This window comes from Silene latifolia, chromosome 11 (assembly GCF_048544455.1).
Source record: "Silene latifolia isolate original U9 population chromosome 11, ASM4854445v1, whole genome shotgun sequence".
In the NCBI taxonomy this organism is placed as follows: Eukaryota; Viridiplantae; Streptophyta; class Magnoliopsida; order Caryophyllales; family Caryophyllaceae; genus Silene; species Silene latifolia.
This window is the reverse complement of record NC_133536.1, coordinates 5467961-5489226: the sequence shown is the minus strand read 5'-3', so window position 1 is coordinate 5489226 and position 21266 is coordinate 5467961. Positions and strand designations below refer to the sequence as shown.

The 21266-nt window shown below is 36.1% G+C and overlaps 2 protein-coding genes across 2 annotated transcripts; both read left to right on the top strand.

The window, feature by feature from the left end:
* The first annotated feature begins 916 nt into the window (after window positions 1-916).
* LOC141610771 (uncharacterized) lies at window positions 917-9375 on the top strand. The gene is made up of 11 exons (XM_074429028.1): window positions 917-1546; window positions 3327-3460; window positions 3859-3940; window positions 4997-5064; window positions 5607-5708; window positions 5810-5899; window positions 6671-6745; window positions 7938-7970; window positions 8095-8175; window positions 8833-8889; window positions 8970-9375. Exons 1-11 carry the CDS (start codon window positions 1492-1494, stop codon window positions 9150-9152), a joined length of 960 nt encoding a protein of 319 aa, XP_074285129.1. The 5' UTR covers window positions 917-1491; the 3' UTR covers window positions 9153-9375.
* Window positions 9376-16608: 7233 nt separating this feature from the next.
* On the top strand, window positions 16609-21206 carry LOC141610765 (uncharacterized). The gene is made up of 7 exons (XM_074429021.1): window positions 16609-18028; window positions 19442-19558; window positions 19774-19952; window positions 20043-20136; window positions 20235-20312; window positions 20588-20689; window positions 20996-21206. Exons 1-7 carry the CDS (start codon window positions 17549-17551, stop codon window positions 21131-21133), a joined length of 1188 nt encoding a protein of 395 aa, XP_074285122.1. The 5' UTR covers window positions 16609-17548; the 3' UTR covers window positions 21134-21206.
* The last annotated feature ends 60 nt before the right edge of the window (window positions 21207-21266 follow it).

Here is a 21266-nt window from a genome sequence, read left to right as displayed (position 1 = left end):
AATCCATGTTATGGTAGGACCCGTGAGTGTGCAATGTATTTATTTCTTCACATTTCCGTCTTTTCAAACATGCGATAAATTTCGTCTTACAACAAATTCTATGAAATAATATTAGGAAAAAATTCTATGAGTTAATATTATAAAATAATTTTATACATTCCGTGTAAATAAAATTAATAACGTATCTGTGAGAATGAATTAAAAATGCGAGTAAATGAAATTGAATTACATAATTTTTAAAACAAAATTACATAATTTCAAGAAGAAACGAATAACATTTATATACGGGATCGAAGATAAAACGCAAATGAATTACATACATATGTTAAAGTTGATTATATTAGATTATATTTCTTTTATCCGGATGTAAAGTTTTTATAAGGCGGTTTTAATGTGAGTTCTCCTGCTTAACATTGTTAAGGCCTACCCCGTCGTGATGCCTCTTGCAACGAGTGATATCGGAGCAACCTCTACTTGGAGGGTTAACAGCCGCTCCAACACATGGTAGTTGCCTTTCACCACCACAAAATGCTCTATTACCTTTAAACATTGCACCAGGACTTATAAAACCACTTTGATCAGTACCATAACATTGTTGTACCATTAGGCAACATATTAATGTTACCCACATAAAAACTACAAATTTTGTAAATGAAGACATTTTATTTATTTATTTTTAATTAGGGTAGGGAATGAAATATTAATTTATTTTGTTATTAGTAGTTTAAATAATTCTTGAAGGAATTGGATATTTATACTTGGATTAAATGACTATATTTGATATAATGTATTTTTGGGTGTTTATTTATGACCATTGGTTATGTCATATGGTTATAAAACAATGGCCAATAGTGAGGGTAAATATAGCCATTGGCTATCATTTTATTAGTATGAGCATTTGACAAATTGACATAAGAGTGAATATGAAATGGTACAACTTGAGAAAATAGTGGCTCATTATATTTTTTAGTTCTCTTCTAATCAGCTTTCGAGTATGTTATCCTCGTAAAAACGATGGTTAATTTAATATACGTGGTTTACAAGTTATCACATATTCATGTATTCGGGAAGGTTACCTAGTGCTCACTTAAGACAGTTGCTCCGGATTTTCTCATCATAAAAGAAAAATTTCCCTTCTGATTAAGTATTTGCTTATTGTATTTTTGACTCTCTTTTTCTCGGGCCACTTATTTATTATATATTTTTAGTTTTACCTTTTATGCCTAAACTCGACAAAAATCATTTAATGTCTACTTTAAAATAAAGAAATGTTATTTAACACATATATTCAAAAATCAAAATCAAATAAAACGTTATTATATAATCTTTCATCAAGCTTTAAGTTACTATAAAATCTCTCATCAAGCTTTAAGTTACTATAGAATATTAAGAATTTGGGTTTCTGATATATGCGAAAAATACAAAGAACGAGTAGAAAAACATAAAATCAATAAACAATAAACTCAATTTTGATTGAAGCTCAAGTTGAAAATGGCGATGCAAACTGGAGTTTCATCCTCCAAGGTTCTTGTTCTTCTCGGAGCAGGTTTTCTTTTTATTCTTATCTAATTTTATTATCTTCATCTTTTGTCTTTTTAATTTGATTTGATTTTGGCTAGTTCATAGTTTTGCCCTAATCAATTAATTACTAATTGGAATTAATGAAGAACCCAATTGTGTTATTTGATTAAATTTCTGGGATTTTCAATTAAAGTAGTAAAGTTCATAGCTTTTGTGACTATAATCAATTTGTGTATTAATTTGAGCAGTTGTGAGTTGCCCATTTATCACGCAATTCGATTGTTTGATTGAATTCGCTTTTGTGAATTGTTTGATTGGTTTCGATTGAACTTTATAGCTTGTCATCTTGTTTCTATGTTAGTATGTGTGTGTGATTTAGCTTGATATGAAATTTATAGCTGGCAAATGTTTGTAATAAGAGGATTGTTGTGTGCCGGCTTTCGCGGAGTTTATAATCTAGCTTGGACGTTTAAGAAGGTTTAGTTGTTGATGCGGCGTTAGTATTAGAAATTTAGGGTGTGCTTGAATTGGGGGATTTGAAGGGAAAGGGAGGGGAGGGAATTGAAAGGATGAGAAATACATTATCCCTCCCCTGCCCTTCCTTTCCCTTCCCTCCTTCCCCCTCCCCTCCCTTTCCCTTCTTTTTTCTGATCCAAACAAGGCCTTAGAATTGATGAGGGATAGGTAAGTAGGGGATCATATATTTAGAGATAAAGTATTTTGGTGAAGGGATTGTTTTTTGGGGGAAGAAGAAATCTTTAATTAAGGATTTGGTTTAAAATGATGGGTTGCAACTTCATAGAGGTTTGTTCTAGTTGGTGATTTGACGGAAACGTCATTAGACTTTGATTGAGAGAGTGATTTCCGGGGTGGGGGAAGGTGGATGTGGTGGAGAAAACAAAGGGGGTGGGAATTAGGAAACTTGCCTACTATGAGGCTGTGACTATGCAACACGCCAACACATCGTCCCTTTTTAGCGATGTACTGTCTAAAGAACCCGCTTGTTGCCACCTTAACTTAAAGCAAAGCTCCCATCAGTCTGGTGATATTCAATCCAAATAGTGTTCTAATCCTCAACAACAGTGGCTTACTGCCTCAAGGGTTCCCACTTATGACCGAAAAAAGAAGGGAGGGTTGTATATACTCAACCTTTGCCCACAAAAAAAGTTGATTCCCAATAGTCTGTAATGAAAATTGCTGCCAAGAATTTAGTAGACCGACTGCCACATGGCACCGACATTACGTTCAGGGCTCAGTCTTGCAGGCTGTTATTAGTTCTCTTTTTTTTTTTTTTTTACCTCATCCAAAATCTTCACCCTCGAAGAGTTGGAACTTTGCACATCCAAAATCCATCCATCACAGTGGTTACAGAAGAGGCTGTTGAGATACAATAAGAATGGCTTTTCTGAAAATTCCCAAAGAGTCGGCCTTCTACAAATGAATTTGTACAATATTAGGGTGTCTGACTAGTGTTTAAGTCCCAACTCTTAAAGTTTTAAGTTACAAGAATTCTCTTATCAGAGAAGATCATTGTTTTGACCATGGGTTTTTTAATACAATTTAATATTGATAGGTGAGTGTAACCAATTCTCGGTCGTTGCGCCGTTAATGGGGTTGATATGCCTCGACGTGAGGCCATAGTAACCTTCAAAACCTTTTCAAAGCTGTTGTGATGCGTATCATAACTCTTTAAAATATGTATGCTTTTGAGTTTTGATGGTGAGTACTAAAAATTGAGATTATCTGCGCGTTGAAAATATTTTTGCTATCTAACGGGATTTACTTTTATGTTTCTTTTGCAAAAGGTTTAACCGGTTCAATAATTTTGAAGAACGGAAAGTTATCTGATGTCCTTGCACAGCTTCAAGAACTTATGCAGGGTGTTAATGAAGTTGATATATCTTCCACTAAATATGATCCTGGACTCCTCGCAGCACAGGTAACATTGCATGCTTAATCTGTACCAGATTAATAGGGCATGTTTGTTGGCGAAAAAGTGTAGATAGGAGATGATAGATTTGTAACAGGACACTGCCACTTGCCTAGTTTTCTCGCAGTGTGGAGAATACTGAGAATATTTTTGTGTAAGACATAGGTGCGGAATTAATACGAGTCCAAGCTTCATTATTATTAAAAATGGAAATCAAACCGAGTTCAAGCCTCTTGGATTCACAACTGGTTTAGATATGAAGATGGTTATAGTGAGTAGTGACTCTCTAGGGTCGATTATTGGAGTGAATGTGTATAGTGATTTTAATTTCATTGAAGTGGCTTGAGAATGAGAGGTCACTTGATGCATGCAACAGTTCATTTTTAATTATTGTTACTCTCTCTCAGGTTCGGCAGCTGGCTCAGGAGATTAGGATGCTATCTGCATCAAATCCTATTACAATTTTAAATGGAAACTCTGACTCTAGTGGTAAGCTTATTTCCGTTATGTTTATCTATATGTTTTTTTCCTTCATTAGGAAGTTTTTATCATTATCTGCTCAGAAGTTTTTATCACTTTCCATAATTCCAATGGAGCCAAAGACTCATTACTCTTTGGTTATGGAATATAATGGAATAAATCAAAATGGCTCACTAAAGTGGTTGCCCTTCTTTCTTTTGTGAAGTAGCGGTCCTTCGATGCAGTTCTCGACGCAATTTTCATCTTGGGTCATTCGGAAACAGCCTCTTTGTGTTGCTAACACAAGGGTAAGGCTGCGTACATCCGCCCCCCCCCCTACCCCGCAATTTATCAGCTTTTTATGTAAATTGACTATTACTATTTTTTCCTTGCCTTCCTTGAATTTCGTATTTTTCTTCTTCTTTTCATTAGTTAGCTGCCATTGATGTTTGTCAAAGCTTTGGATTTGTCACTTTTCTCCTTTTTATCGGGCTTAATCATGCTTATTAACAGTCATATGAAGAACATTGAACGAGGAGGCGGGTGGGCGGAAGACGCTTACGTATGCTTAACATTCCAATCGGAGATATTGTTCACTTTGTGTAATCTATTATACACTTATAGTCAGTTATCATACCTTTGTAGAGGTTTGACTGACTGACTGTTCAACATAATGATAAGAACATTCAAGAAAGGAACATCATATGAATTTTAATTGAGTTTTCTGGATCTCACAACAACTACAGAGCCCAAGCCTCGATATAATTTTTGTTCAGCTAATAAAGAGGAACCGTGACTAGGTGGTCAAATAAATAAATAGATTTGAAGAAAGAGGGGTTAATAAGGAGACAATTAGCTCCAACTCTCCACCCCTCCGATATCAAGTTTTTTACATACCCTGAGGCTTCAGATTGCCTATTACAGTTTGTCAGATATAGTATATTTGTAGCAATTGAAAAAAAAATATTGATGCCGCTCCTTTCTTTATCTTAAATACGAGTTGAATTCTTTATTTTTTCTCTTCTAATAATTAAGAAAACTTTTCTATGTTCTTATATTAATATGTGTAGATGATTCATGTTGCAGGTTATTCTTCTTACATAATGCCAGCGGCTGCGATTGGAGCGATGGGATATTGCTATATGTGGTGGAAGGTGTGCTTTTCATTTTCAAATCATTGTTCTACATGCTACCTTTTTTTTTTTTTCAGTTTACTCATCAGTCATCAGTGGTTATTATTTATGGGTTAAAGTCAATTCCCCGAAGCTTTTGCCTAGCTTCTATAAATATTTTATCGATATTTTGCACAGCTTAAACACCTTTACTGCGGTATTTCGTCCATCCCATTTGACTTTGATATGTCCTATGCATGTAGATAATGATGTAAAATTTGCCGCACTGGAGTAATCAAATCTACTAATTCTTCCGTCAAAAAAGAATAAAAACTACTTACTTTCAAAAGTTGTACGGTAAGAATATCGATCGAATTTGACATCAACTAACTATTAAAACAAATGGGGACATCCGGGACAATGTAAATGGGATGGGCAAATTTTTTAGAAGCTCTTTCATGATCTTGTATTATTTGTGGTAGACTGTTAGTGCTACATTAGCGAAATATGGATCACATATTTTTTTTTTTCCCATCTACTTACTTAATTCATTTTTATGTCTTTGTGGCATGCCTTCATCTCAGGGGTTGTCATTTTCAGATGTCATGTTCGTGACAAAGCAAAATATGGCAAATGCTGTGTCTAATGTTTCAAAGCAACTGGACAGTTTGTCCGAAGCAGTGGCAGTGAGTATCGTCTCACTTTGGTGTTTGTTTAATTTCTTTCTACATTCTCTTCTATTCACTTTGTCATTGTTTCTAATTTCTGCTTAACTTCAACGATGTAGAGAACTAAAAAGCACTTGTCGCAAAGATTGGAGACTTTGGATTGGAAGATGGAGGAACAGAAAGAGATCTCAGGGCAAATACTTGATGATGTATGTCCCTGATTTACGAACTCACCTGTCTATGTAGCTTCTCTGATTGCTTAGTCTTCAATTAGCTAACAAAACTTCTATGGTGCTTCTTTCGTGAAATATTACTGTTAACATTTAACACACGAGTTCGAGTTTCCAGTGACCCTGTGGCTCTTTACTACTTTTGCTTGCATTCTCCAGCGTTGTTTTCATTTCCAGCGCAATCAGAGATTCACTATTCTTTGGTTCCATAAAGCCATATGACTCATTAAACTCGCTTTCTTTTATGGTGAAATAACCGTCATGTGATTTAATTCTTGATGCAATTTTCATTATGGGTCAGCTGGAAGCAACCTCTTTCTGTTGTTAGCACAAAGGTAGGACTGCTTACAGTTGACTCTCCCTTACCAAGCCATTTGCGGGAGGCCTTGAGACACTGGAGTTATGTTGTTGCATTACATAGTACATTACAAATATATGGATTTTATGCTTTACTTTAACTAAATGGCGGAAGCACTGGATCCTCTCAAGCTTTTGCCACTTTGCATGCTTCTCTTTGTAAGGTTCTTGTATCATTATATAAAAACATGTATGTGTCTCAATTCTGCGGTATAGTTGATTACAGGTTAATCTTCTTAGATGTTTTTAACGAGCTAGTACACTGAGGACATAATATTGCCGTTTGTTAGTTGATGAATCTATTGATTATGCTGAGTTTATAAGCTGTGTATGAGAATAAAGCTTCCATTCACTAGATATTGATCTGACTCCTGTTATCATGTGCGTTTGCAGGTTACTGATGTCAAGTCGAATATTTCCCAAATTGGCTATGACATCGAGTCAATCCGTGACATGATATATGGTCTGGTAAGGAGATCCTTTTTGTGCTATAATCCCTATTTAAATCTCTTCTTTTACTTTTGCCAAGTAAGTCTCTCTCTGTCTCTCAAGAGAAAGTGTGAATGGTGAGTTTTGGGTACATATTCTGCACCCATAGGGTGTGTTTGGATTGACTGATTTGGAGGGAAAAGAAAGGGAGGGAGAGTAAGGGATTTAAAATCCCTTATTTGGATAGCAAATGAGTGTGGAGGGAAATGGAGGGGGAGAGATTTGGAGAGATCCAATTTCCCCTCTCCAAGGCTAATCAAAATCTCTCCACAATGGGCAAGATTTGGAGGGAAATTATATCCAAACAACCACACTTCATTCCCCCTCCCCTTCCCTTCTCTCCCTTTCCCTTCCCTCCTTCCCCCTCCCCTCCCTTTCCCTCCACATTTACTATCCAAACACACCCTTAGGGTGTGTTTTGATTGAGAGATTTGGAGGGAAAGGGAGGGGAGGGAATTGGAAAGATGAGAAATCCATTGTTTGGTTAGCAAAATGAAGGTAGAGGGATTTGGAGGGGAGGGAAAATGGATCCCTCCATTTCCCTCCTACAAGGCAAATTATTTCCCCACCAACATAGGCAAGATATGGAGGGAAAATCATCTCCTCCATTCTCCCTTCCCTCCCCTTCCCTTCTTTTCTTTTCTCTTCCCTCCTCCCCCCTCCCCTTCCTTTCCCTCCTTTTTTCCTATCCAAACAAGGCCTTAGCGTCCTTTCTATGCAAATTTGGCTCTAGAAGCTTAGAGTCAAAGTAGTATTGGATACGATGATTTAAAATCTTATTCAAAGAAAATCAGTAAAAAGCTCATAATTTCTTTTTTATCGAGATGATATAAGCTTCTTAACTTCAGAAGAAGCTGATTGACAGATGGAAATTCATCAAGTCCAGCATTGGCTTATTCATTTTTTTGTTACCATTTTTGTAATCAATGGCTATAACCTATAAGTATGTTACTTTGACTCAGTTAGAAGTATCAAACTCTGCTATATCATCTAAAAAATCGTCATATTGTTGACTTAAATTAAGTATCGAAGTGTCACGCCTATGTCCTGGTGTCAAGTGTTAGACTGACACACAGGTACGCAGGATAATCTGAAGAGTCAGTAACATACATCAACTTTTTTGGAAATTTTTGCTGCGTTGTATGACAAGCTTGGTTTCTTTTGATGACAGGAAGGAAAGCTTGAAGTTCTTGAAAATAAACAGGTATTTTGCTCATTTGCTACTCGAGAAATTATCCTCCTATCACTTTTACTATCAAAAGATTTCGCCCTTGGGTATTTGCAACTTATATGCCACTATAATGTGATTGTTTCGTCTTGTGACACAGGATTTGACAAATTCAGGAGTATTTTATCTATGTCAAGTAGCTGGCGGGATCAAGGAGGGGATAAATGGTAGATTTTTCCAGGTTAGAGTTTCCATTGGCTTTTTCTTTTCGTTTTGTTTGAGGAGTTGGATGAGAATCGGCTTCGACTTCAAAGCATTATAAATGATTTTTGCCTTGTTTTTGTTCGGGAATTTGCGCTTTAGTAATCGATAAACATCAAAAAAAAAGATTTTATAAAGAACTGAAGTTGGCCAATTTCCGGTTTCCACACCAATGGCGTCGTTTCTTTTTGGACACGGATTTAAAAAGAAAAAAGTCATTTGTGAATTCTTAATCAATTACGATTTACTATTAGAGTGGAGGCAAAGGACTCGCGATTCTTTTGTTATGGACTATGAAGGAAACAGATCATAATGACATATTACAAGACAACATTAAACTCGTCTTTTATGTCCGATATGTTTTACAAAAACTTGGCGCACCGGTTAAGGTGTTGCTTTGTGATCGTGAGGTCACGGGTTCAAGTCCTTATAGCGGCCTCTTGCCAAAATGGCAAGGGAAGGCTTGCCCCAATTACACCCTTGTGGTGGGACCCTTCCCCGGACCCTCGCCTAGCGGGGACGCCATCGTGCACCGGGCTGCCCTTTTTTTTTTTTTTTTTATGTTTTACAAAAACTTGAAACCGATATGTCTGTCATTGCCAACGGGTTGATACCTTTATCTTCTGGTGTTTAATAGGATATCGGATCAAAGCTTGAACCGCCAAAGATAACCTGCGAGGATAACTCATTGAAGGTCTGCCGTGTTTAAAAGCTTCCTTTGCGTGGTTGTCGTACGTGTTCCCTTTCCTGATACCATTTGTCAATTTCTTGTAGGGCCTGCAATTCCTTGCGGATTCAACTGCCACGAATGCTCTTGAAAAACCAGTTACCACCACCAAGTCTGATGATCTCGAACCAGTTACCGTGAAGAATGTTTCAGCCGTGAAAACAAGAATACATCGGTCTTTTCCAGTCGGGTTTTCTTTGGCACACGACATTCTTCGAGCTGGCGTATAAATTATTCATTCCTGCTGCGCCTGCTTGATATGGTTGCAAGATTTTTTGTGTTAAAGTTCTTGCCACGCATATTTCTATTCTTTTAACTGTATTATTTATCAGGTTTACGGTTTTTTACCTGATGTACCGGTGTTGATAGTTGTATATTTTCAAATAAAAAGAAATTACTAAAACTTCGATTCTTTTGAGTCCGTCTATATGAAATATAGAAGATTGGACACGAGCTTCATCATCTACACCATTTACAAAGCTAGCAACTCCCAAATACCATCGAGACTTTAAAGTTGTCGAGTAATAAGGAGAAATCAAACTACCAAAGCTCTGCCTCGAGTGGAGAAGATACTCCTAAACCTTGGTGATCGATATTTTGTCGAACCTTACTGATATACGTAGTAGTTTATCACTGTTAAACCGAATCACATTTTTGAAACATCGTCTTACAAACATTACAAAAACTTTAGAGAAACGATCTTTCAATAGCGTTATTTTCAATACTTAAATTACACAAACATAAATGTCGAATGGTGAAGTAGTCAAGTATGGCCAAACACGCTTTAACTTTGTCTCCACCTAAACCATTGCAACTTTTAATAATCGGTTTTACTTCAGACGGAAATATTTATTTTATGTCTAAAACAGATTGAATTGTTGCGATATGGTGATAGTAAGGACAAAATGTTGGGAGTATTTTTTAGGCAATTTGTCATCTAATTTGGTGTCTATTTGACCATATTTTTTGTTTAAAACGGAGTTGTCCCCCTAAAACAAGAATTTGTGAAAAATCAATCATATGAAATGAATAAAAAATTGTTGCTTCATTTGTAGTTGTTATTTTATAGGTTAAGTTAATCAAAACAGAGCTATTAAAAAGAAAAATCTTATTTCATTTTTTTTTTTCCTCAACTACTTCCAAATTCATTCTCTCCTCTGTTACGATACTCTAAACACAATATAAATGTAGTACCTTTTTTTGCTCGGGTATTGTTTAAGGTACGCTTATTAAGCGGATTTTTTAACCCCATTTTCGTATCTGATCTTATGTTTCATTACTTTTTTCTTATGAGATTTACCTTTTTGTTATACCGTAATGATTAATACTTACATATGTCAGATGAAGAGACAATGAGACGCAAGATAAAACACGTAAATGAGATAGAGGATATAAACTATCTACTTAAAAATTTACAGACCGTCCCAAGCTTGTGACTAGGGATGGCAGTGGGTCGGGGACCCGACCCAGACCCTGAGGGTCGGACCCTAATGGGTCGGGTATGGGTCTCATTTTTTCAAACCCAATGGGTATGGGCTGGGTATGGGTCTTAAGAAAATATTTTGGGTCGGAATTAAGGGTCAAGTTATGAGACCCATACCCGACCCTTAGACCCTTTATTAAAAAAAAAATCACAACTTCTCTGAATTCATACTGGCAGACCGTAGAAACCAAAGCAACTAAAGTCTCTTTCTCTTCCCTCATCCCATAAAGTGATAAAACTCAACCAAACTCTTCTGACAATACCACCACTCCACCACTGACACAAGGAAACCACCACCACAGCACTGATACTCCACTGACAACCATCTCTCTAATAGGCGGCGACCGACAATCACTATTAACGGCAGCCAGCGATGGTCAGATGGAGACGGCTATCAAGTACGGTATTGATTTTAGGGTTCCGAGTTTGATTCTTTCACATGTATTTGGAGGTAAAATTAATTTAGGTCTTCTTTGTCTTTCTTAATCTCGTTGGTATGTATATTGGATTTGGTAGTGTACAATAGAAATTAATAAACTCATAATGTTAAAGTAGTATGACCTTTTTTTTTAATATTATAGACTCCATAGCTGTTAATCCTGCTATTAAAGTGGCTAAAACTCGGACCCGCGGGTAGACCCAGACCATACCCTTACCCATAGGGTCCGGGTATGGATCCTCAAATTTTAGACCCTTGCGGGTCTGGATCGGGTACGGGTCCAAATGGAAAATCTCGGGTCCGGGTCCGGATCTAGGTGGACCCTACCCAGACCCTACCCATTGCCATCCCTATAGTTGTGACCTCTCACATGCCCTCTCCATTTACTCTCTCACTTGCTCCTTATGAGATGTCACACGCTTGTGACGAAATAGTGTCGTTACAAATGAGAATTTGCAAAAAATTTAGTACCATAGGCTATATAAAATTGAATTTTTCATTTTTTTTTCTTCAAATCCTTAACTTGGCAAAAACATGATGGACCCACTTGTAGAAAGTAACAAATTTGGAGCTAAGTTGTTCCCTCAAATCAAGGCTTGTTTTAATCATCGTATAACAAATCCTTTAAATCAAATTTGGTTTTATATGTGTAATATAATGTGATATGTGACTTTATGTGATTGAACAAGAATCCTTTTACGTATCTTGTTTTTAAGTCACTTATCTCCATCGTCTTTTCTAATGCCATATAAACAAATTAATACGATAAGGCGTCACTCAATGGTACCATATCTATTTCTATTAACACTTATAATCCATTTTAACAATAATTTGTTGAGTTATTAACAAACATTTTTTTTTCACAAAACTTAAATAGTTGATCATCCTATTTCCTATACTATTTACCAATTAAATTACTTCAAAAATTATTCACTAAATAAACTTAAAGAGTAATAATATAGGAATAAACAACAATAATATGTTAATAATAAAATAAAATTTGAAAAATTAGTAAACCTTCTGAAGATCATTATAAGCGTGAAACAAATTTAATACCATTTTTCTAACACGAATCAATGCTTATTACTGGTTGGATCTCGGATCTAGAAAATGTGTATTATATATCCATTTCAAATAAACTTTTAAATATCCTATAAATTTGCATTAAACATATACATGGAATAAATAATAGTTAATTGATGTCTCCCATGAGGACATTAAAGTCCTTTTTTTTTTTTGGCATAGACATTAAAGTCCTCTCTTAAAAACCATTGACTCTATGTTTTTAAGCGAAAGACAAGGAAGAAACACGTGTGAATACTATGAAAACCTTCCTTTGAAATTACATCTTCAACGCAAAATGCTCTTCTTCTTAGGAACACTCTTTTCCTCACTTCTTTGTCTCCCTTCCTTCCTATTAAAACCCTTCTTATGTTTTTATTTTCATATTATCTAAGAAAAATATAATGAAAAAATTGAAGAGAAGATGATGAAGATCATCACTACTATATATACAAAGTGAGTTTCGAGGTTTTTACAAATGTCAACTAGTTTAGCTGGTCGAGAATACATACCTATACCTATGTATTTTCATATTATATTATCTAAGAAAAATATTTTGAAGAAATGGAAGAGAAGATCAAGCAAGCAAATTAGAGAAAGAATATGATGAAGATAGATCACTACCACTATATATACAAAGTGAGTATCATCGTTTCCACAAATGTCAACTGGCTTAGCTGGTCGGGAATATATATACCTATAACTATGTTTAGTTTTGATAGATTTTGCTTTTGTACCATAGTTAGTTGTTATATTTGCTTTTTTATCATTACTTTTTAACTGGTTGTGAGACATCACAAGCTTATTACGCGTCATAAATGAAAATTTGTGATTTTGTAAGGGTTGACAAGGGTTTAACAACTCCATTATGTGGGTGTTTGTTTAAGTTTGTCATCCAAATTAATTAGGTAGTGTTATAGAGTAGTTTCATGTAGCATGGAACTTTGGTTATTATTAGGTGGTGGCGTACATGGGAAGGCCAGGCATTATTCTTCTTGTTTTTTCTCCCTTGAGTTCATTATTTTGGATACTAATGCTTCATTTATTTGTACTACTCTTAATAATAAGGTTGTACTATAAGAGTATTTGGATCGGATTGGATCGGATTGGATCGTAGTCATTTGTATAGCATGTTTCTGTGATTATGATGTTATGGATTCTCTATTTCATATTCAAGTGATCATATACATTGCGTACATTGAAATGTTATGCTAATATAGTGAAAAAAAACAATGTTCATATTATACTCCTTTCATCTCGCTCATTTGGTTCTCGTCGTTGTAGTTGTCAATTGTTTGTCTACAAGACTATAATCGTTTAATTCTACCTGCTCGCTAGGACCATCATATTCACATTTCTTAATGAAAATGTATATAAATTTAGTTAGTTTTACAAGTTCAACAAAAAAAGTAAACATAACAATAAGATTTTATTGAATTTGGAGTATTCTTTTGCAAAATACTACATAATAGAACTTTAGATGAATACGACCCCAAATGTATGATACATTGTATATATACGGTTTTCGGGAATGTAGGGTTTCGGATCAAAATATCCATAAATCATGCGGATGGTTCCTCGTGCTAGATAAAGCAGCCACACAAATTTTGAGAAACAACTAATAACATTTGCGGGTGCCGGTACGCGATAAACGATTCTTAGACGAAAATCGGGTACTCCTTAAAAATAGATAAATACTTGTTATTTAAGGCTGAAATCGAGTACGGTAACTCATGAAGGGACCCCAGACACGTGGTAGAAAAACTGGAAGAAAAAGAAAAACATGACCCCGTACGACCTCCCAAACGGCTCAAATTTAAGTGTATAATACACGGTTTTCGGGATTTCAGGGTCTCAGAACAAAAATGTACGTAAATCATATGGATGGTTTCTCGGGTCAGATAAAACAACCACACAAATTTTGAGTAGCAACAAATGACATTTGAGTGTTGGTACGCGATAAACGGGTCTCGGACGAAAATCAGTAACTCAATTCGATCCTTAAAAATAGATAAATAATTGTTATTTCTGGCTGAAATCAAATACAGTATGGTAACTCGTGAAGCGACCTCAGACACGTGGTAGAAAAACTGAGAAACAAAGAAACACGATCTGGTACGACCTCCCAAACGGCTCAAATTTAAGTGTATAATACACAGTTTTCGGGATTTCAGGGTCCCGAAAAAAAAAAGTGCTTAAATCATAAGAACGATTCATGAGGTCCGATAAAGTAGCCACACAAATTTTGAGAAGTTGTAGATGACATTTGAGGGTACCTGTACGCAATAAACGATTCTCGGACAAAAATCGGGTACGTACTCCTTAAAAATAGATGAATACTTCAACTTCAGAGAGAGTTATTGAGAGACCTCTCACATGATGGGGTGAGGGATCCACTGAATTTCTTTTTTTCCCTATTATGTCTCCCACTAAATTAGTGGGAGACCATCTCTCATGAGACCTACTGTTCTTATTTAGGGGTGAAATCGAATACGGTAACTCATGAAGTGACCCCAAAAAAGTGGTAGAAAAAACTGAGAGAAAAAGAAATATGACCTAGTATAACCTCCCAAACGGCTCAAATTTAAGTGTATAATACACAGTTTTCGGATTTCAAGGTCCCGGAACAAAAACGTCCGTAAATCATACGAACGGTTTCTCGGGTCAGATAAAGTAGCCACACAAATTTTGAGAAGTAGTAGATGACATTTGAGGGTACCAGTACGCAATAAACGATTCTCGGACAAAAATCGGGTACTCCTTAAAAATAGATGAATACGTGTTATATAAGGCTGAAATCGAATACCGTAACTCATGAGGCGACCCTGAACACGTGGTGAAAAACTGGGAGAAAAAAAAATATGACCTGGTACGACCTCCCAAACGGCTCAAATTTAAGTATATAATACACAGTTTTCGGGATTTTAGGGTTTCGAAACAAAAATATCCGTAATTCATACGAACGATTTCTCGGGTCAGATAAAGTAGCCACATAAATTCTGAGAAGCGGTAGATGACATTTGAGGGTACCGGTACGCGATAAACGATTATGAGACGAAAATCGGGTATTCCTTAAAATTAGATGAATACTTGTTATTTAGGGCTGAAATCGAATACGGTAACTCATGAAGCGACCCCAAACACGTGGGGTAGAAAAACTGGGAGAAAAAGAAACATGACCCGGTACGACCTCTCAAACGGTTCAAATTTAAGTGTATAATACACGGTTTTTCGGGATTTCAGGGTCCCGGAACAAAATTGTCCGTAAATCATACGAACGGTTCCTCTGGCCAGATAAAGTAGCCACACAAATTTTGAGAAGTAGTAGATGCCATTTGAGGGTACCGGTACGCGATAAACGGTTCTCGGACAAAAGTTGGGTACTTCTTAAAAATAGATAAATACTTATTATATAGGGCTGAAATCGAATACGACAACTCATGAAGTGACCCCAAACACGTGGTAGAAAAATTGAGAGAAAAATAAACATGACCTTGTACGACCACCTAAACGGCTCAAATTTAAGTGTATAATATACAGTTTTCGGGATTTCAGGGTCCCGGAACAAAAGTGTACGTAAATCATACGAACGGTTCATCGGGTCAGATAAAGTAGCCACACAAATTTTGATAAGCAGTAGATGACATTTGAGGGTACATGTACGCGATAAACATTTTTCGGACAAAATTCGATTTCTCCTTAAAAATAAATGAATAGTTGTTATTTAAGGCTGAAATTGAATAGGGCAACTCATGAAGCGACCCCAAACACGTGGTTGAAAAAGAAACATGGGTTGGTACGACCTCCTAAACGGCTTAAATTTATGTGTATAATACACAGTTTTCGTAATTTCAGGGTCTCGGAACAAAAATGTCCGTAAATCATACGAACGGTTCGTCGGGTCAGATAAAGTAGCCACACAAATGTTAAGAAGCAGTAGATGACATTTGAGGGTACTGGTACGCGATAAACGATTCTCGGGCAAAAAACGGGTATTCCTTATAAATAGATAAATACTTGTTATTTCGGTCCGAAATCGAATACAGTAACTCATAAACCGACCATAGACACGTGGTAGAAAAACTGAGAGAAAAGGAAATATGACTCGGAACGACCTCACTAACGACTCAAATTTAAGTGTATAATACACTGTTTTCGGGATTTCAAGGTCCCGGAACAAAAATATCCGTAAATCATATGAACAGTTCATGGAATTAGATAAAGTAGGCACACAAATTTTGAGAATCAATAGATGACATTTGAGGCTACTCGTACGCGATAAACGATTCTCGGACAAAAATCGGGTACTCCTTAAAAATAGATGAATACTTGTTATTTAGGGCTGAAATCGAATACGACAATTCATGAAGCGACATCAAACACGTGGTGGAAAAAGAAACATGACCGGTACGATCTCCCAAAAGGGCTCAAATTTATGTGTATAATTTTATACGTGTAGAAAAAGAAACATTGATGAGTGCGCAAACTCGTTTTTAATAAATACTTTCAAGTTTCAATCAACTAGATGCCCATATCTCACCCCATCTCGATAACAAATCTACTATAGAACAGTTCTAAAATAAAACATCGATGAATCCACAAACTCGTTTCCAATAAATATTTTCAAGTTGCAATCAACTAGATCTCACCCGATTTCGACAACGAGTTTAATATAAAACGGTTTTACAACAAATCATATGGTGATTTGGTGTATGAAAATGAAGTGAGATTAGATGTAGATGTGTACATGAGACTGAGTAGTGGGCAGTGTCAACACAAACACAAAGACAATCAATCAGATTCTCTAATCTAATTCGTGTCTTCCTCTCATCTTTCTCTCTCTATACTCCCTCCATTTTCTTCTCTTTGAATATCCCTCTTTGTCTTCTATCTCTCAATGTAAACCCTCTTCAATTTTGATCTAAAATCAGTAAAATACCCATTTATTTATCCCAAAATCCTCTTTTTTTTTTTTCATGGGATTTGTGTTTTAATCATATTAGTTTTGTGGGTATTTATGTTTTGATTGTTGTTTGATTATATTTGTGGAAAGGTGAAAGAAAAGTGCAGAAAGTTGTAATCTTTCTTACTTTGATTTAGTGTTCTTCTAATTTATGTGATTTTTGAGCTCTTTTTGTGTGTTTTAGGTTGAAAGATTGTATATTTGTGTACCCATTTGTTGTAATTCAGCTAGAAATTTGTGGGTTTTGAAAATTTGGAGCAAATTTGAGAAAATTTTGTCAAAGTTGCAAAATTTTGAGCAATTCTATGGTATTAGGGTTGATCCCATCTTTCAATTCTAATTTGTGAGCAAATTGGAGCAAAATTAAGGTCAAATTTCGAAACTTTGAACCTCAAAAAGTCGAAACAGGAAGATTATAGTGAAACGGAGGGAGTAAAATTGTGGGTTTTGAAAATTTGGAGCAAGTTTGAGTAAATTTGGTCAAAGTTGCAACATTTTGATCAATTCTAGAATTTTAGGTTGATCCCATCTTTTAATTCTGATTTTTGAGCATATTGGTGCATATTTAAGGGCAAAATTTCGAAATTTGACCTCAGAAAGTCGAATAGGAAGATTATAGCGAAGAGGAGGGAGTATATTTATTTGTATCATTGTAATTGTATGTATAGGAGACAAAGAAATGTTTGGGACACAAGAAAGTAGAAGAAATTTAGGATATGAGCATCAATCTCATGTTATAAATTATAGGCCAAGTATTCATACAAGACGGGCGAATTTGACAGTAAAATTCCAAGATATATATGGATTTACAGTAGAAGGAAATGTGGATGATGTGAATGTGTTGAATGAGGTGAGGGAAAAAGTGAGGGAACAAGGGAGGGTTTGGTGGTCATTAGAAGCTAGTAAAGGTGCTAATTGGTATCTTCATACTCATGTTTCGTCGACTCTTAAAGCTTCTCTTAAGTTATCAGCTTTAACTAATGCTATTACTCTGAAGAGATTAATTAGGAAGGGAATTCCTCCTGTTTTAAGGCCTAAGATTTGGTTTGCGTTATCGGGTGCTGCTAAGAAGAAATCTACTGTGCCTGAGAGTTATTATGATGATCTTATTAAGGCTACTGAGGGCATGTCGACTCCTGCGACTAAACAGATTGATCAAGTGGGTTTGCTGGTTTTTTTTGCTTTGGCATATTTTGATGCTATTGTTGCAATGTCTTGTGAAGTTTAAGCATTGTGGTTGATTGTTTTGGTAGAATACTTAAGCTGAATGATTGCTCAAGTGGGTTTGATTGGTTTTCTGTTTTCGCATTTTTGATGCATTTCTTTTGGTTGTTTTAGGGTTTAGGGTTTGATCACTTGATTTCATTTGTGTGCTTACTAGGTTATATTGTTGCATATGTTTTTTGTGCAGCTTAATGCATTTTTTTCGATGCATTGTTTTGGTAGAATATTGTAGCTGAATGATTGTTAGAAGACTATTTGGTAGATGATATCGTCTTAATGTGTGTTTAGTGACTATAATCTTAATTGGTTATGATGCATTTGGTAATATGTTAGTGGTATACTGGTATTATATCTTCATTGAAGTTTCTTATGTGTCTTCATTGAGATATGGATCCTTAGGAGCTTGGTGGTATTAAAACCACCATTTCGTGTAATTGAATTTTCAGTTTAGAAGAAATGCTTCCTGTGCATTGCAATGTGAAATTGTCTTGTTCTTGATGTTAGATTTTTCTGTTTTGCACAAGCATATCACAGTGTGGCTTGATTACATAGTTACTGGTTTTGTTATCATATATTCATATACGAACATGAAATCTAGAACTAGTGTTAGACTATGTTACTCCGAGTCTTCATATTAATTCTTGTTCCTGTGTCCGACACTCAACCATCCTACATGGTATGGCACTTAGAAATCGAGTCCAACGCTTGGATACACACCCTTGTTAGACTGTTCGACACTTGTAACTGACTCTGAGTAACACAGCTGTCAGAGGAAAGTAGTTGATGTCAATGTTTTTTCTTGATTTGATGTGCTGTATAATTCTGTTGGTAGTAGTATGAAGCGCCCTAAATAGAAAAGGTCCGTTGGTAATTAGTACTCCCGTTGTACCCTGTCATGTACACCAAAAATAATGAGAGAACTAGAATTTTATTCTGTAAAACTGAGGGGATAATTTCCCATAAATAAGGAAACATAATTTAAAGAGAATTAGAAATGGCTTATTTACTTAAGAATTGTTTCCTAAATAGTTGCGCTAGTTGAAAATGATGTAGAAATATCTTGTGCACTCGTCATCCTGCGAGGCCTGCATTCAAGTGGTTCTTAGTACGAGTAATTTGTTTGTCCCATTCCACTGTATTTTATGCACCATCAAATAATTCATGACAGCAAATGTCTAATTACTCGAGTACTATAATCTTGCATTTTTATGAACTTCATAAACTATATGACTTGTCATTCAGTTTCTACTGTGTATATTTGCCATGAATATCTTTGAGCAAGTTTAAGCTTGGTTAAGCATAAGAATTTTGATACCTCTTTATTCACTGGTTTCTCGTACCTTTGTAGGATTTGCCTCGAACATTTCCTGGTCACCCGTGGCTGGATTTGACAGAGGGCCATGCAGCTCTCCGGCATGTTCTTGTTGCATACTCATTTCGTGATTCCTACGTCGGTTACTGTCAGGTGATCATCAAAAGTATTTTTTTGGCTATATAGTGCAAACTATTTTCATTCTCTCCTTCCTTCATCTCGCTTACACATCTTCCTGTTTCTTATATATCTTGCCTTTAAAGGAAAGACCGGGGCATTATATTTGTATTAAACGGAGGAAAGTTTTGAAAATGCCTAAAAGTCGAAACTCCTGTTATAGCCAATGACTTGCTTATTTCTTGTTGCAGGGTTTAAATTATGTTGCAGCATTATTATTACTTGTTATGAAGACAGAAGAAGATGCCTTTTGGATGCTAGCTGTCCTACTGGAAGATGTTCTAGTAAACGACTGTTACTCGAATAATCTATCAGGATGCCATGTTGAGCAGAGGGTTTTCCAAGACCTACTTGCAAAAAACTGTCCCGGGTACCATTTTTTCCAATGAATTTGGTATCTTACTGTGTCTTTCGACTCGTGTATTGGTATTCTATTAAACTTTTGAAAAGGAAAATGCAGGATAGCTGCTCATCTGGAAGCTTTAGAGTTTGATGTCTCCCTTGTTGCCACCGAGTGGTTCTTATGCCTCTTCTCAAAGAGCTTGCCTTCAGAGGTTTGATTAATATTTTTGCCGTTTCTCATCAAGGTCGGTTTTTTGCCTACTGAGTCCATTCTTTCACTGACGGTTAATACTTGCTATTTACTTTTCAGACAGCTTTGCGAGTGTGGGATGTTCTTTTTTACGAAGGAGCCAAAGTTTTGTTTCACGTGGCTTTGGCAATATTTAAGGTGACCATCATTTTCCTTCTAGTAGTCTAAATACTCCGAATGTTTCTTTTTTTTACTCGCTGTAAAGCCGTATATGCTGCATGTCCTGCATGGTATGAAATCTGGGTCATAATACCACATCGTGATTCGTGGCTAAGGTATTAAGGTTCTGAAAGTTATGGTGACCGTACTTTGAGCCAGTATAGGCCACATATTCCGGATAAAGTCTAAAACCGAAATGTAATGCTGTGACAAGTTGTTTGGCGAGTGATTAGAGTTGTCGAATGAAATTGCAGATGAAAGAGGACGAGTTGCTTCTGGCGCATCAAGTTGGTGATGTGATAAACATTTTACAGAAAACTACTCACCACATGTTTGACCCGGATGATTTACTAACGGTGAGTTCATTCGAAAACTATTGTTTCTCTAATCATACTAAAGCTCCGGGGGGAGACGAATACTTGTGTTTTGCATGAAACCTGGCTGTGTACTGTACTAGGAGACTTTGCAAGGACCAAAGTTCCTAATTTCTTGCTAATTTGGTCAGGTTGCTTTTATATTTTCGCATTTTGAGGTTCTTTTTTTATATTTTCGCATTTTGAGGTATACGTTCGCCCATGAACGGTTCTAAAGGATGATTCATATCAGCCGACCCCATATCATTTTGAGATTAAGGCTCTGATGTTGATGTTGTTGTTGGTCAGGTTGCTTTTGATAAAATTGGGTCAATGACGACAAACACCATATCAAAGCAACGGAAAAAGCAGGAACCTGGTGTCATGGCAGAACTTGATCAAAGGTCTAGACGGCTTAACTCCCTCAATTACGAGGAGGAAATTTAGCAGGAACCTGGTGTCACCTTGTTGCAGCTAGCCAGCCTTAGAGATGGCTAGTCTCCGACAAAAAAAAAGCAAATGTATTCGCTAATCACTCGTTTATGTGCCTGTAATCTACCCTTTTACAGAGCTTAGAAGA